Source organism: Mustelus asterias, chromosome 12 (genome assembly GCF_964213995.1).
Source record: "Mustelus asterias chromosome 12, sMusAst1.hap1.1, whole genome shotgun sequence".
In the NCBI taxonomy this organism is placed as follows: domain Eukaryota; kingdom Metazoa; phylum Chordata; class Chondrichthyes; order Carcharhiniformes; family Triakidae; genus Mustelus; species Mustelus asterias.
In genome coordinates, this window is record NC_135812.1 from 6,132,889 (window position 1) to 6,149,067 (window position 16,179).

The following is a 16,179-nucleotide window of genomic DNA, read 5'->3' on the forward strand; positions in this document are numbered from 1 at the left end:
AGTTCCCACCCCAGCACTTGCTCCTTGAAATCCAAAACAGAGTGAAGTTCATTTCATGCTCCATGTTCTATTTGCATTTTTTCCCCAAAAAACTCATCCGCATTTTCCACTAACAAGGCGCTTAACAGCAGCACCACATTTAACTGTAATCATTTTTAGAAGACAGCTGGACAGCCATATTAAGAATCTGAGGTTTTAAAAAAAACTTTTTAAAAAAGATGTTCCAGATCATTTTTAAAGATTCCCAGATGACCAAAAAGGAAACACTGGCTCTTAAACTTTCCATTTCGCCACCCCTTCCCATATATCCAGTGTTAATAAAATCAAACACGATATATGAGCAGGATTTGTCAGCTCGGAGGAATGCACTGGCTAAATTTGTTCCGGTAGCAAGCAACAAGCTTGTGTTAGAAATAACGCTTAAATAAGTGCTTATTTCACATTTACAGCACTTCTGTTGCTTTGCTCAAGACAAAAGGACCTGAAACACATACCCTCCACCCATTACATTTAGAAATACAATCCATGTAAAGTGACCTCTGACAACTTCCCTTCACTTTGTAAATTAAGATTTTCCATTCCACAGGGGGGGAAAAAGTTACACACCCAAAGAAAAAACACTGACATTACATTAAAACTTGAGCTACTCAAATTTCTTTCTCAGCCGATTGGAGTTCTCATTCTGAAACGGGTTGCATTATTTTTTGCTTTTGCTCTGAAGTTTGAAAACACTTCCCTTTTACGACGCAGCAACTCTTTGAGTCTCTGGAGGGAGGGGGGCGGCGAAGCAACAAATAAAAGAGACTACATTCTATATGCAACCATTAATTATACTTAAAATTAAAACGTCGGAGTTAAAATGATAGCCTTGGAGCCCATCGTAGTTTTAATGTTTTAAAACAACACAACCACCACCCCCCCCCCCCCCCCCCGTTTCGTTTGTTAAAATGCCGTTTCGGTTTTGACTGGAAAATGGCAACTAAAATGACCAGTTTAAAAATATTATTTATACAAATCAGATGTACATTCATAAAAGGCTACCATCGGAACAAATTACATGCCAAGAAAAAAAGGGCAAAGTAGTTTTTTGGGGCAAGTTAAGGAGTTCACACATTTGGCCTATTGAACAGGTTTTCTGACACAAAACCCGATTTTTCTTCCACCTCAAGACATTTAGAAAATGTGCTCAAGTTGTACATTTAATGAAACATTAGTATTTTAAAAAGTGGGTGTTTTTAAAGAGTGGACTTTAAGGGCAAGTTAAGGAGCTCACACATTTTGGCCTATTAAACGGGTTTTTTTGACACAAAACCACCTCAAGACGTTTAGAAAATGTGCGCAAGTTGTACATTTAATGAAACATTGGTATTTTTTTTAAAAAGTGGCTGTTTTTTAAAAAGTGGACTTTTGAGAAGTTTTTTTTTTGAAGAGGAGAAATTGAAGATGTTGGGATCTAGGCTGTCTGAGGCATAAATACGTTACTAAAATTAGAGATTAATAGGATATTTTTTAAACAACCCCCCCCCCCCCTCTCCCCTCACTATCTCTCTCTCTCCACTACGCCTGAGTAAAGGCCGCGGTTTGAAAATGGCTGCGCGACGGCCGCTTCAATCACTCACCAGAGAGAAGAGATTGGAATAGCAATCCTCCAAACTCGCCCCGTTCGCCACCCAGCAGCCGGACGAACTCATCATCACGATCCCTGCATCATCGACGGAGATTTAACACGCACTTCAAAAAGGAAAATATATATGTATATGCGCACACAAACACACAGAAAAGAAAAATAAAAGTCCTCCCCTCAGGAAAATTTCCTCAAATATCTTTTCCACATGAAGGCTGAGGTGTTTTTTTTATTTAGTTGTCCTTTGGTTGCTTTTTGTTTATTTTTCCTCCCCTTCTCTCAGAGAGAGGAACGAGATGAAGGTATCTGTCGCCTCGCTTCCCTTCCTTTCCCCCTCCCTCCCCCCCTCCCGGTTACTCGCCTCCCTCTCGGCGACTCCAGTTTGTGTTCAGTCCCTGTCCTTTAATGGGAGCCTCAGTCCCAGACTTAATGGCGGAGACACCGTCACGTGACGCGGCCGGCCGCCGCTTTACAACCCCCCCCTCACCAACAAAACCTGCCGCGGCCACCAGGGGCGCGGTGGAGCACAGGCCCCACACACACACACACGCACTTCCGAGCCGCGGCCACCAGGGGTGCGATGGAGCACAAGACCACAAATGCACTTGCTTGCCGCGGCCGCCAAAGGCGCGGTGAAACACAGAATACACGCACTTCCCAGCCGCGGCCACCAGGGGTGCAGTGGAGCGCAGGCCCCACACACATGCACTTCCTAGCCGTGGCCACCAGAGGCGCTGAACGAAGTCAACCCAAATACTAATTTTTAACTATCTTAAGTTATCTTTAACTTACTGCCTTCTATTTCAGCATAAACTAATGTCTACATTTGCAAACTTCCCCCTTTCCATCTTCAAATGTTTTCTCGTAAGAACTCAGAATTTATCCACAGAGCATTCACACACTTCAGATAAACCCAATGTGAAGTACTTTGAAATGTTTCCAGGAGTGATAACGCCTTATGTAAACACAGAAATCGTTCTAACTGGAGAGCTGCCAACATTAGGAATACGTCCAAAGTGAAACAAAATTTACACAAATTGCAGAACTACTAAACACGATCAGGCTATATTTAAACCAAAAGATACATCACAGAATAGGAGTTAGTCAGATCTGCAATTACTAATACTTAAATGTCTTAAACAGCAATTTTTTTGAGTTACTCCAAAAAGTTACATTTTACCCTGCCACCTTGAGAAAATATTGGCAAATTACCAAAACAGTGACAGTACAATTTTTCTAACTTCTATTTGCAATTCACGCCATAATTCTTACCTTTTAAAAATGTACTTAAAATCCTACAGGAAGCAGTCCTAAATCCTTTCATTTAAAAAAAATGTTCCACTGCAGAAGGAAAAAAGGAAGAGAAAAGCATCATTTGTCACAATGACATACTGTCTGTGACATGTAAACATGGTATGCATTTAATGACACTGCTCCAAAGTATTTGTAAATAATGAGGAAAAGGTTGTGGGGCAAAGATCTCATGCAAACATTGACACACTGCATGGAACTCCTTGCAATTTCTTAACAAAAGCCCCAATGAAACCCCTATTCCAAAAATCAATGGACAACAGTGACATCCAAGGACACCACAACAGTGACATGGCAGAGAACACTTTTTGCTATGGAAATATTGCAAGTTAACCAATATAGAAAAAAAACACATGGAATGCAGAAGTCTTGAGATATTGCAGTCTTCATGGACCATAAAATGCTTGGCCTCAACCCAAGAGAAATCTGATGAGTTCACATCCCCTAAGGTCCACAGACCTAGTCAAAAAGTCTACATTTTAAAATTTAGTTAACAGTTTTTGCTGTTTGTAATTTACAAAGAATTATACCAAAAATAAATCACTGCCTGCCAGCTGAGCATCAGTCTCGATAATGATCTAGATGAAAACTAATAAACTTTATAAGGACATAAGGCACAATAGAAATTGAATAATGATGAGATTTTATTTGTAGCTATGTTTACCATTTTATATAGCGGATATATTATACAAAATCAGTGGGAAACTTGGTATAAAATGAAAAAGATTGCAACACAAATATTCTTCCTTCCAGCCTTTGTCCCATCATAATCATAAAGGGAACTGAACACTTCAAAAGGAGAGTGTCAAATTTAGATTGAGGGGAGAGAAAGGGGAAAACCTCTACTTAGTGTTAAAATTGCACTGAAAATTAAGTGGCTAATGAAGACAAAATAATGCAATCGAGGATTCGTTTTAAACAAAATTATTTTTTTCAAATCACAACAGAAGTTCCCATTACAAGCAGCACTGATAGTAGCAACAGTTTCACTGATTAGTTTATAGCGCAAGCTAATTGGTTTCTTTCTATTTACAATCACAAGGGTACTACACTAAATTGGAAGGACAAAGAGCATTCCAAGAGAAGTTGGCTAATTATTGTATGGACCTTTAAGTATGACCTGCATCATCAAGCAAATTTATGTTTAAAATATACATTAAATAATCTCAGCGGGGTGCCAATGGTAATGCTACAATTGGTTTCAGGACCCCTGGGACTAGGGAGAAGAATAAATGTAATTCCTTTTCTTTATTATCCAGTAATTGCTGCTGAGCATCAAAGAAAATAGGATCAGCTATGGGGTTCCCCCAATAAAATAATCCAATGACAATCATTGCCCACATTCAGATGTAATATCTAAATTTGAAAGAGGGGGAAAGCAGATATAAATTAGTGAAAAAATGTAAAAGCTACAATTTGCCTTCAGGATTTTCCTAGCTGAGTCTTATCCTACTTTAAGTAACAGAAAGAGTATAGACCATTCAATATCAAAGATGTGCTCAAATGAAAAAAAGGTTTTTAAAAAAATCAAAGAACAATACTACTCCCCCCCCCACCCTTGGGCCAGGAACAATGGAAACTCTGCTTACCCACAATCCCCAACATTCAGAAAGTCCTCTATAGCTGCATTGAAAGAAATCTGCCATAGAAGGAATGACAAAATTGTAAGCTCTTGGAATGAAATCCAGAGGCCCTGGCTAATGCTCTTGGGGCATGGGCTCAAATTCTACCACAGCAGCTGGGGAAATTTAAAGTAAATTAATAAATTTGGAATTGAAAGTTAGTCTCAATAATGGTCACCATGACAACTAGCCTCAATTGTCATCAAAAAAACTCATCTGGTTCACTAATGTCCCTTAGGGAAAGAAATCCACCAGCTTTACCTAGTCTGGCCTGCATGATTTCAGATCCACAACAATGTAGTTGACTCTCAACTGCCCTCTGAAATAGCAGAGCAAGCCACTCAGTTAAAAGGCAATTAGGCGTGGGCTACAAATGCTGACCATGTCTGGGATTCCCACATCCCATGAAAGAAGAAAAAAAAATCATGTGAAAAGATAAAGTAACTAATGCTTTGCCGATGTATCCACCGTGAGCTTGCAATCTTAAATTCAGGGAGAAAATAGTGCACATACTGATGGAGCAGTTTCACTTCACATTGGAGTATTGAACTCCTGTCAACATGACAGATAGATATTAAGGATACAACCAAGGTTGCTCAGGAAAGAAATGTTTGCTTCTATTCCTATCAAAAAAAAACTAGAGCCATAATTTGGTTTCAGTATATATCTGAGTGTAGCTTGTAGAATTATTCATTTTAAACTGGACAACCTGTGGCATCCAAATTTCTTAATTGAAAGAAAATGAACAGAGTCAGTTTTATCCCCCAATTAACAATCATTTCTTCCATTTCTAAGTCATATGGAAGCTGTGCTGTTTAAGGTTTTTTAAAAAAAAAAATCAGCAGGAAATTACCTTAAACATCCTTCACATGCCACCAAGTGTAACATCTAAAACCAAAGGATTTACAATCCATGAAACTTCCAACAATTTGAGGTCTTAGGGCATGCATACGTGTACATGTTAGAAGCAACACAATGGCATAAATATTATTAGTTTAAATGGGTATTAGTTTAATAGACATTTCAAATGTCTATCAGGAATTGGAGCTGGATACATGAATGCTGGCATTTAGAAGAGGCAGTTTACTGGGTTGTCTCCAGTTTTGTTTGGCAGAGTCAAAAATGGCACTTGTTTGAAGCCTTGCAGTGCAAAAGTCTTAAAACTGGCACCAATTTGGCACATACAACCAAGCTCACTGATTGCAAAGCAGAGATCAGATATTAACCAACACGCCGTCTGCTGACACCACAGATAAGACATTGGTGTCTCACTGTGGGAGTGCTGCTCGGGCTGCAGTAGAGTGTGACAGTTGGTGTCTCAGTGAGGGAGTGTTGCTCGGGCTGCAGTAGAGTGTGACAGTTGGTGTCTCACTGTGGGAGTGCTGCTCGGGCTGCAGTAGAGTGTGACAGTTGGTGTCTCAGTGAGGGAGTGTTGCTCGGGCTGCAGTGGAGAGTGACAGTTGGTGTCTCACTGTGGGAGTGCTGCTCGGGCTGCAGTAGAGTGTGACAGTTGGTGTCTCAGTGAGGGAGTGTTGCTCGGGCTGCAGTGGAGAGTGACAGTTGGGGAAGTGTGGGGAAGTTTTTTGTTTTCTTTTTTTCTTGCTGGTAATGGCTTCAGGGATGGCAGTTCAGGCAGTATGCTGCATCTCCTGTGGGATGTATGTGGTGAGGAAATCCAGTAGTGTTTCAGGAGATTTTAGTTGTAAGAAGTGCATTAGATTGCAGCTTCTGGAGGAGCGTGTAAAGGAGCTGGAGGGGGAGGTAGAGGAACTCCGCATAATTCGGGAGGCGGAGGTGGAAGTTGATAGGAGTTATAGAGAAATAGTAACTCCTAGAAATGAGGCTTGGGTCAATGCCAGGAGGAGGGGTAAGAAGCAATCGGGAAGACAATCCCCTGGGGCGGTTCCCCTCCATAATAGGTTTTCGGTGCTGGAGGCTACAGTTGAGGAGGAATCAACTGAGCATAGAGAGCAGATCTCTGGGGGTGAGCCGAGTGAGAAAGCTCAGGTGGTTAGGGGCTGTAAAAGACTGGGCCTTGTGATTGGGGACTCCACAATTAAGGAGACAGATAGGAGGGTCGGAACTAAAGGTAGGGACTCAGGGTTGGTGTGTTGCCTACCAGGGGCTGGGGTCCGGGATGTGTCTGACAGGGTATTCAGGACTCTTAGGGGGGAGGGAGATAAACCACAAGTTATTGTACATGTGGGGACACACGACATAGGGAGGATAGGGGAAGGGGATATTAGGCAGGGATTTATGGAGTTGGGGTGGAAACTAAAGGCCAAGACTGACAGAGTGGTTATCTCTGGACTCTTGCCTGTACCACGGGATAGTTTAGAGAGGAATAGGAGAGGGAAGGTTTGAATTCATGGCTGAGGGGATGGTGCAGGAGGGAGGGGTTCAGGTACTTAAGCAATTGGGGCTCGTACTGGGGAAGGTGTGACCTCTATGAGAAGGATGGTCTACACCTTAATCAGAAGGGGACCAATATCCTGGGGGGTAAATTTGCTAAGGCCATGCAGGGAGGTTTAAACTGATTCGGGGGGGGGGGGGGGGAGGGATCCTGAGTAGTGGGGCTGAAAGTGAGGGATGCATGGATGGGGACTGCAATGCACGGCATTGCAGAGGTGGGGTGGAGCAGGGTTTGAAATGTGTATACTTCAATGCCAGGAGTATTCGCAATAAAGTGGGTGAACTTGCAGCGTGGATCAGTACCTGGGACTTCGATGTTGTGGCTATTTCAGAGACATGGATAGAGCAGGGGCAGGAATGGATGCTGCAGGTCCCGGGGTTCAAATGTTTTAGTCGAAGTAGGGAAGGAGGTAGAAGAGGGGGAGGGGTAGCATTATTGGTCAGAGATTGTATCACAGTGTCAGAGAGGAGGTTTGATGAGGACTTATCTGTTGAGGTAGTATGGGCGGAGATTAGAAATAGGAGAGGAGAGGTCACCCTGTTGGGAGTCTTTTATAGACCTCCTAAAAGTTCTAGAGAGGTTGAGGAAAGGATTGCGGAGTCAATCCTGCTTAGGAGTGAAAGTAATAGGGCAATTGTTATGGGGGATTTTAACTTGACTAATATTGACTGGAATTGTTATAGCTCTAGCTCGTTAGAGGGGTCAGTTTTTGTTCAAAGCGTGCAGGAAGGTTTTTTGACTCAGTATGTAGACAGGCCAACTAGAGGTGAGGCTATATTGGATCTGGTGCTGGGAAATGAGCCAGACCAGGTGCTAGACTTGGAAGTTGGTGTGCATTTTGGTGATAGTGACCACAATTCGGTTACGTTCACCTTAGTGATGGAAAGGGATAGGCATGAACCTCGGGCCAATGGTTTTAGCTGGGGGAAGGGTAATTATGAGGCTATTAGGAGAGAATTAGGAAACATAGGTTGGACTAGGAGATTACAGGGACTGGGAACGTCCGACATGTGGAGTTTTTTCAAGGAGCAGCTACTGCGAGTCTGTGATAGGTATGTCCCTGTCAGGCAAGGAGGAATTGGTAGGGCTAGGGAACCGTGGTGCACCAAAAAAGTTTCTTTGTTGGTTAAAAAGAAAAAGGAGGCTTATGTTCGGATGAGACGTGAGCACTCGGGTAGTGCACTAGAAAGCTTTAGATTGGCTAAGAGGGAGTTGAAGAGCGAGCTTAGAAGGGCTAAAAGGGGACATGAGAAGACTTTGGCGGATAGGGTTAAAGAGAATCCTAAGGCGTTCTATAGGTATGTCAAGAACAGAAGGTTGGTTAGGGCAAGTTTAGGGCCAATTATAGATGGCAGAGGGAAGTTATGTGTGGAACCGGAGGAGATTGGTGAAGCATTGAACCAATATTTCTCTTCGGTGTTCACGCAAGGGGACATGAATATAGCTGAGGAGGACACTGGGTTGCAAGGGAGTAGAATAGACAGTATTACAGTTGATAAGGAGGATGTGCAGGATATTCTGGAGGGTCTGAAAATAGATAAATCCCCTGGTCCGGATGGGATTTATCCAAGGATTCTCTGGGAGGCAAGAGAAGTGATTGCAGAGCCTCTGGCTCTGATCTTCAGGTCGTCGTTGGCCTCTGGTATAGTACCAGAAGATTGGAGGTTAGCGAATGTTGTCCCATTGTTTAAGAAGGGGAACAGAGACTTCCCCGGGAATTATAGACCGGTGAGTCTCACTTCTGTTGTCGGCAAGATGTTGGAAAAAATTATAAGGGATAGGATTTATAGTTATTTGGAGAGTAATGAATTGATAGGTGATAGTCAGCATGGTTTTGTGGCAGGTAGGTCGTGCCTTACTAACCTTATTGAGTTTTTTGAGAAAGTGACCAAGGAGGTGGATGGGGGCAAGGCAGTGGACGTGGTATATATGGATTTTAGTAAGGCGTTTGATAAGGTTCACCATGGTAGGCTTCTGCAGAAAATGCAGATGTATGGGATTGGGGGTGATCTAGGAAATTGGATCAGGAATTGGCTAGCGGATAGGAAACAGAGGGTGGTGGTTGATAGTAAATATTCATCATGGAGTGCGGTTACAAGTGGTGTACCTCAGGGATCTGTTTTGGGGCCACTGCTGTTTGTAATATTTATTAATGATCTGGATGAGGGTATAGTTGGGTGGATTAGCAAATTTGCTGATGACACCAAAGTCGGTGGTGTGGTAGACAGTGAGGAAGGGTGTCGTAGTTTGCAGGAAGACTTAGACAGGTTGCAAAGTTGGGCCGAGAGGTGGCGGATGGAGTTTAATGCGGAGAAGTGTGAGGTAATTCACTTTGGTAGGAATAACAGATGTGTTGAGTATAGGGCTAACGGGAGGACTTTGAATAGTGTGGAGGAGCAGAGGGATCTAGGTGTATGTGTGCATAGATCCCTGAAAGTTGGGAATCAAGTAGATAAGGTTGTTAAGAAGGCATATGGTGTCTTGGCGTTTATTGGTAGGGGGATTGAATTTAGGAGTCGTAGCGTTATGTTGCAACTGTACACAACTCTGGTGCGGCCGCACTTGGAGTACTGTGTGCAGTTCTGGTCCCCACATTACAGGAAGGATGTGGAGGCTTTGGAGAGGGTGCAGAGGAGGTTTACCAGGATGTTGCCTGGTATGGAGGGGAGATCCTATGAGGAGAGGCTGAGGGATTTGGGATTGTTTTCGCTGGAAAGGCGGCGGCTAAGAGGGGATCTTATTGAAACATATAAGATGATTAGAGGTTTAGATAGGGTGGATAGTGATAGCCTTTTTCCTCTGATGGAGAAATCCAGCACGAGGGGGCATGGCTTTAAATTGAGGGGGGGTAGTTATAGAACCGATGTCAGGGGTAGGTTCTTTACCCAGAGGGTGGTGAGGGATTGGAATGCCCTGCCAGCATCAGTAGTAAATGCGCCTAGTTTGGGGGCGTTTAAGAGATCCGTAGATAGGTTCATGGACGAAAAGAAATTGGTTTAGGTTGGAGGGTCACAGTTTTTTTTTTAACTGGTCGGTGCAACATCGTGGGCCGAAGGGCCTGTTCTGCGCTGTAATGTTCTATGTTCTATGTTCTATGTTCTATTGCATTATATTTCTGAATGCTTGCCCATATGTTGTTATCAGCTTCTGTTCTTTTGGCTTTTCCCAAATTTTATGTATCCTCCAGTTTCAGTTCATATCCAGTAAATATTACAAAGATGACAGGTATAAGGAGAAGGTAATTCCTTTGCATTTTACCATATACCATCTCAATCAAAATTCACAGCTGTAGTACCTTTTATCTATGCTCTATTCACCACCCCCCCTCCCCCTCATATAGGCATATACCGTAACATTTCCATATGCACCTGAAACATTCCATTCCAGTACCCAAATAGCCATCCCTTGCTATGAGCAAGTGTCAGCAGCCACTTCTCAGATTCTTAACAAGTGATCTAAATTCAAACTTCACCTGATCACACCTTCATGCAGGTGTTGCCAGATGGTAAACGGAAATAGTAGGTTTCTTTCTCCCTCGAACAAGGATTCTCACTTATACCCCCTCACTTGCCTTTTGGAAAGTAATTAACTTTTGCTATTTTTCTCCAAGTTTAACCTCCCGTTTATTTTCTCTTTTTAAATTCTGACTATATACATTTATTACCTCATTGACTGACAGTCAACCTGTCCTAATGTCATTCCATAAACATTGTGTTCCCCTTTACACCAATAAACTCATGTGAAACTTCTCAGCCCCTGGGTTCTTCTTTTGTAAGTCATCAGCACATTTGTACCAGACCAGTTGTTGTCACTTGTTTTGTCATTGCTGTCAAATGTCCATCCTACTCCAATTCGAATGAAGGATACCCACCCGAAGCCTTAACATCTCTTTCAAATGTTATATCAATTTAGAGCAGATACCAATAGGCCATTTTTGAATCTGCTCATTCAATTAGACCGATCTGTACCTCAGCTGCATACCATTACTTCCAAAAAAAATTGACTTCAGTTTTGAAAATTCCAATTAGAGTCATAGAGTCAGAGAGGTTTACAGCATGAAAACAGGCCCTTTGGCCCAACTTGTCCATTCCGCCCTTGTTTTTTAAACCCCCAAGCTTGCCCCAATTTGGCCCATATACCCTCTATACCCATCGTACCCATGTAACTATCTAAATGCTTTTTAAAAGATAAAATTGTACCCGCCTCTACTACTACCTCTGGCAGCTTGTTCCAGACACTCACCACCCTGTGTGTGAAATAATTGCCCCTCTGGACACTTTTATATCTCTTCCCTCTCACCTTAAGCCTATGCCCTCTAGTTTTAGACTCCCCTACCTTTGGGAAAAGATATGACTATCTAGCTGATCTATGCCCCTCATTATTTTATAGACCTCTATAAAATCACCCCAAAACCTCCTACGCACCAGGGAAAAAAGTCCCAGTCTATCCAGCCTCTCTTTATTATTCAAACCATCAAGTCCCGGTAGCATCCTAGTAAATCTCTTCTGCACTCTGCACTAGTTTAAGAATATCCTTTCTATAATAGGATGACCAGAACTGTACACAGTATTCCAAGTGTGGCCTTACCAATGTCTTGTACAACTTCAGCAAGACGTCCCAACTCCTGTATTCAATGTTCTGACCAATGAAATGAAGCATGCCGAATGCCTTCTTCACCATTCTGTCCACCTGTAACTCCACTTTCAAGGAGCTATGAACCTGCACCGCTAGATCTCTTTATTCTGTAACTCTCCCCAACGCCCTACCATTAACTGAAGTCCTGCCCTGGTTCGATCTACCAAAAGGTATCACCTCGCATTTATCTAAATTAAACTCCATCTGCCGTTCATCAGCCCACTGGCCCAATTGATCAAGATCCCATGGCAATCAGAGATAGCCTTCTTCATTGTCCCAACGTTCTAAGCCTCTTGGGGAAGAAAGTTCAGATTTATATTATCCTTTGCTGTGCTAGTAATTCTCTTTCTAAATGGCTAATTTTAAGTTGTCTTATTCTTGATCTCCCTGTATCTACCCTATCAAATCATTTTAATAATGTAAACACCTCGATTAGATCACCCTTCAATTTTCTAAACTTAAGGAAATACAAAAGTTGTTCTGATTTGATATTTCCAGCATTTTCAGTTTCTATCAATCACCCTCAAATAAACACAGATGGCTGGAGGATGATAGAAATCCACGGAGCTGTCTTTTTCAAGGCACTGCACATTGAATTTGTTGGAGATCAAAGGGTTCCATTGGAATAGAAAGGGGGGTGGTGGGGAGTAGTCGGGCCACCCTCATGCCTGCATGGTGTGACCCATGATTTGTGGGTGAGGAGGGGGGGGGGGGCGAAAGGAGGGAGGATGCCCCTCTTTGGTGAGGTGTTGGTGGTGCTCCCCTGGTCAGTAGGGGAGGGGGCATACACATAGTCTCCAAGCACAGATATTGTGCTGCCCTGGTCTGAGAATAGCAGGGCTGGCTGAAATGAGCCACTGCAAGCGCCGATGGAAGACACTCTCCTTCACCCACCACCACGGGCGCAGCCTCAAAATGGGAGAATTCAGCCCAATGCCTTACCAATATTTGATCTTCTCTATTTTTACCTGCCAAACATATGACAGATACTCCCATCACTTCAACAGATTGTCACGTGTGATGTGAGGCCAAGTCTCAATCTGCAAAACCGATTGCAAATGTTGCCTCTGAAGTCAGTGTTGGAGGAACAGGGGGAGCCATTGGCTTTGCCCCACACTCACTTATCTGAAGACACTTGACTCTGTTCCTCTCAAACATCAAAATTGCTTGATGACAGATTTCTCCATTTGGGTCTGGCCAAGGATGTTTTTTGTTCTCCCTTGGATTGGGATCCAGCTTACAAGCCAAAGTAGGTTTTCAGATATGTCTTTATAAGTTTCACACGTCCTGTTGTGCAGGTTACCATGTGCAGCTGGCTGTAGAGGACTGCCTTTGGTATGTGGGAATCTTCCATATGTGAAACACATGACCAACCCAGCTCGGATGAGTATGCTCTCAATGCCAAATAGATAAACATTGGTCTTAAAGAGTAAAGTACTCACCCATAGGAGCAACAAATCTGTAAGAAAACATTTCAAAACAAAAAATGTTTAAGCTCAGCATTGGCAAAGAGGCCCAGTCCCAGAGGATGTAAAATATCTATTAACCCATAAACAAATTTTTAAAAACAGGATCAATGCACTTGCATGTGGTTCAACAGCTGGATACAATTATTCCTAATATTGTTGCTTTATTGGCACCATTTAATTCAGACCTCGATAAGACCTCTTTCCATTAGCCAAATCCTAGTGTTACATTGTTTACTCAGGTTCCATATTGCTTACTCATAGATTCACAAAAAAAAACAGGTCCAGGAGACTGCTGTTAAGATAACCAGATTTAGGGAAGGCAGTGGCGTACTGGTATTGTTGCTGGATTAGCAATCCAGAGACCCAGGGTAACGCGCTGGGGACCTGGGTTCAAATCCCAGGCAGATGGTGAAATTTGAATTTTAAAAATCTGGAATTAAGTCTCATGATGACCATAGCATTGTCGATTGTCGTAAAAACCCATCTGGTTCACTAATGTCCTTTAGAGAAGGGAATCTACCTTTCTTACCCAGTCTGGCCTACATGAGACTCCAGATCCACATCAGTGGTTGACTCTCAGGGATGGGCAATAAATGCTGGCCCAGCTATTGATGCCCACATCCCATGAACGAATAATCTAAATTTTTAAAAAACACCACTTTAGCCTAGATCAAGCATCAGATCAACCCAAAATCAGATGGGAACCATGAAATGGACTGAATTTGAATTGGTTTTTGGAGCAAGCAACGAGATGGATTAAGGGCTTGCCTTATCTACTCTGTGCGCTGGCTTTGTAACTTTAGGACTGTCAGGAGTTAGTTTATCAGGCTTAATTAAATGGTACTATTATGAAAAGTAGGTTATAGCCGTTTAGAGACCGGCTTCCAAAATGGCAATCCTGACAATCTTGAAAGGTTGGATCAATGAGGCTGACATTTTGAAAAGAACCATACATTGATCATTCATGCAAGTCTGAATTTCAAATCATTGAAGAATTCTCCCCTCCATTCCCTCCAGTTACCCATTTCTTGAAAAAGGCAGCAACTCTCATCAGTTCCACCTACATCCCAATGGGGCATGCAATAACATTTAGCAGCAGTATTATTTGTGGTGTGGAGCTCCTTCAAAGAGTAGATAAAAATAAATAAAAGAACGAAAAATAGAAGTTCTTTGGGGGCTGTATGGAAATGAGTATTGCAGAGCAGAGAAGCTCCAGATTGGTTTCGTTGTCTATACAGAGTTATGGCAGCTTAGCTGGTATAGCAATGACAGGTTATTTTAGGGTTCAGGAGAGGTCGGTGAGGGAGAAGCTTCCCACTCCTGATTACTATGGAAATGATTTGCATTTATTTTTCGCCTCTCATCACAAGTGTTGTAACAGCCAGTTAAGTACTTTGTTTGAAGCATTAGTTGTGTAATGTAGGAAATGTGGCAGCCAATTTTCTTGGTGAGCTCCTTTCTTTTTAATAAAAGGGATGTTGGTTGAGGGACGAATATGGATTTGATTTATTATTGTCACACGTATTAACATAGTGAAAAGTATTGTTTCTTGTGCGCTATACAGACAAAACATACCGTTCATAGAGAAGGAAACAAGAGAGTGCAGAATGTAGTGTTACAGTCATAGCTAGGGTGTAGAGAAAGATCAACTTAATGCAAGGCAAGTCCATTCAAAAGTCTGACAGCAGCAGGGAAGAAGCTGTTCTTGAGTCGGTTGGTACGTGACCTCAGACTTCAAACTATTGACCAGGAAATCAGCTAAAACTTTGCTGCTCCCTCGGGATAAGCCATGGAATCTTTCACTTCCACAAGACAAGACAAACTGTTCCTTCACTCTCACCATGTCAAAATCCCAGAACACTTTCCCTCACAGCACTGTGGGTGTACCTGCACCTATGGACTGCAGCAGTTCAAGAAAGCAGCTTACCAGCACCTTTGAGAAATAAATGTTCACAACCCACAAACAAATTAAAACACTGGGGTCGAATCAGTTGTTGCCCAATACCAAATTATTTTAAATGTCTAGACAAGACAGCCTTCAAAATGGTAACTGCAGTTACATTAAAATTAGATATTGAAGCACACAAACAGGCCATTTGTTCTACTTCACTATTATTCCTTCCATTTGAGCTTCCTCCCACCCTTTTCATCTAACCCCCATCAGCATAGTCTATTATTTTCAACCTTGTGTATTCATCTAGCTCCCACTTAAACACATGATATTTGTCTCAGCTACTGGAGTTTAGTGCCCACCTTATTTTTACGATCCCACGTTTTGGTATCCCCCATACAAGGAAACATTTTCAGAAACATATTCCCTATCTAGAGAAAAAGAGCCCCAACTTATTCAGTCTTTCCTGACGATTATAATCTTAGCTCTGAAATCATCCTCGTGTATAGTTTTTTTCTGCAGAGTTCACAATTGTACTAACTAATTGTACTAAGTGCTGTCTAACCTAGGTTCTATGCAAGTTGAACATAATGTCTCGGTTTTTCAATTATAATCTTCTAGAAATTAACCTTAGCAATTTGTTTGCATTTTATAGCTTTGATACTTTCAATGTATGCAATGATTAAATCTGAAGATTCCATTTATTACAAAATATTTATCGTATGCCAACAAAGACATTTTATCAGTTACAAGCTTTAAAAACAGTAGTTGGATCTGACTTACTGAAAACAAACAAACCTAGCAATACATACTCTGCCATGAGGAAAGGTAAGTGCTTTGTAGGATTGAATTCCAGTTGAGAGTTCAATAGTTATGTAATTCTAATCCTGAATCAATGGAAAACGTAGACCATATTATTCAATCCAAATCGGGGTTTAGGGAGGACATCAATTCACCATGCTATGGTTACTGGCAACGAAGATAACGCAACTTGTGTGTCAGATATTAAACTGGTGAACCCAGTGTGGTTTGAGTCATGTTGTCAGAAGTTGAATAGAAGTCTGCTGACAAGTAAACTCAGGCCTCCTTGTTTTTTTACGGAATTACAGAACTAATAGTTTTGTGGCTTTATCAAAACGGCAACAGCTGCCATTAGCCTGATTACAGCCCCGCACTAACAAGTTTCATTTGCAACATGACCTTGAAATGAACTT

General features: G+C 42.1%; 1 protein-coding gene across 1 annotated transcript in view; it reads right to left on the reverse strand.

The window, feature by feature from the left end:
* The window catches only part of med13a (mediator complex subunit 13a), a 174,486-nt gene extending 172,462 nt beyond the window's left edge, over nt 1-2,024 (reverse strand). Inside the window, exon 1 of the mRNA XM_078224634.1 lies at nt 1,620-2,024. Coding sequence (XP_078080760.1) covers nt 1,620-1,694 — 75 coding nt within the window. The 5' untranslated portion in view covers nt 1,695-2,024. The remainder of the gene's footprint in view (nt 1-1,619) is intronic.
* Between the last annotated feature and the right edge of the window lie 14,155 nt (nt 2,025-16,179).